Source organism: Phytophthora parasitica, assembly GCF_000247585.1.
Source record: "Phytophthora parasitica INRA-310 unplaced genomic scaffold supercont2.1, whole genome shotgun sequence".
Lineage (NCBI taxonomy): Eukaryota > Oomycota > Peronosporomycetes > Peronosporales > Peronosporaceae > Phytophthora > Phytophthora nicotianae.
Window position 1 is genome coordinate 2664287 of NW_008634126.1, and position 1581 is coordinate 2665867.

General features: G+C 52.8%; 1 protein-coding gene across 1 annotated transcript; it reads right to left on the minus strand.

Annotated features, from left to right (window-relative positions):
* Nucleotides 1-135: 135 nt before the first annotated feature.
* PPTG_20778 (hypothetical protein) lies at nt 136-635 on the minus strand (the record flags this gene model as incomplete). The annotated part of the gene is made up of 2 exons (XM_008892976.1): nt 136-146; nt 287-635. The coding sequence occupies 2 exons, from the start codon at nt 633-635 to the stop codon at nt 136-138; spliced, it is 360 nt and encodes a 119-aa protein (XP_008891224.1).
* Nucleotides 636-1581: the final 946 nt, after the last annotated feature.

The window sequence follows — 1581 nt, forward strand, 5'->3', positions numbered from 1 at the left end:
TTTGTATACGAACTCTTATATATTGTATATTTGTATTGGTTACCTGGAGGAGGTCTCTACCTGTGATTCCCTCATTCCATTCGGAACTACCAGATTGCTCAGTACCTGGAAGTTCTCTGCATTTACCCCTTTGATCTAAGTGTATCCTATATACGGTGATACCGAAGCGCCAAATTCAGCGATTCGACACCTACGAGGATAAGCCACAAGGTCACACGCCAACTCGACTTGCGGGTTATTTCTGGTGTTAACATCCTAGAAGTTGACCCCCAAGTCCGGGTCTCACTATACGCCCCTTTGTCGGCAGAGTGTTCACCGCGCTTCGCCACAGAGGCCACGGCAACCACGACAACCACGTCGACGACGGGAGTGTGTCCGACAACAGCGACGCCAGCGACAGCGACAGCAACAGCAGCCGAGGCCACGGTTACGACGACAACCACGTCGACGCCTGGAGCGACTCCGATAAAAGCGACGCCAGCAACATCAACGGCAGCCGAGACCACGGTTACGACGAAAACCACGTCGACGACCGGATCGTGTCCGACAACCACGACGCCACCAACATCAACGGCAGCCGAGACCACGGCAACCACGACAACCACATCGACGGCCGGATCGTGTCCGACAATCATGACGCCAGCGACAGCAACGGCGGCGGAGGCCACGGTAACCACGACAACCACGTCGACGACGGGAGTGTGTCCGGTAATAGCGACGCCAGCGACAGCAACGGCGACCGAGGCTACGGTTACGACGGCAACAGCAGACGCATCGACGCACCCGGGTGACCGAGATCGTTAGGAGCTGGAGTGTATGTGTCATGATCTGAGGTAGACGTGTCATGGCCTGGTGAGATCCGCCACGATCTAGCCATAAGGCGAGGACTGCGTTGCAGATCAACCAAGATCCGGTGCTAAGGACAGCTGAACTGCGAAGGTGTAACCAAGGAAGAACAGGTACATAGCTGCAGATAAGAGATCTAGTGGTTGTGAAGGTAGAGGCAGTTGATGTAGAGGATCTAACTATAATTCAGAGTCGAATTTGCATTGTGTTACACAAGCGCCTTCCCGCCCTCAAGATCCGGAACTACATTGGCAGCATCGGGCTCAGTGACGGTTGGGGATAGCAGATCTAATGTTGGTTGTGATACATGGAATGTTATTTGGTCCAGATCATACCACCCAGTGAACGTTCCCTTATAAGTGCAGATCAAGAAGGTTAACCGAATTTACTGCTTGGCCGGGAGTACCTGTCGACCCTCAGCTATCAAGATCCCGCTAAAAGAAGCGGCAAGCACGACAAAAAGGAAATTCAAGGAAACACATCCCCAAGGCTACCTACGGTCAAGATCGCCAGATCCTACAAGCTCAAAGTACTCGCTTTCGATCTGGACCCTACTTCTGACATAGAGTGAAGATCTTTCACTACTACTCCACCCAACCCCCACGTCTCGCCAACCCATTTAAGACTCACCCACTTGAACTACTCTGCATTTACCATAGGAGCAAGATCCTGCCCTACCGACGGGTAAACTAGGTGAACAGGTTCAGCAGATCACAGATCATCAGGGGACCCCCT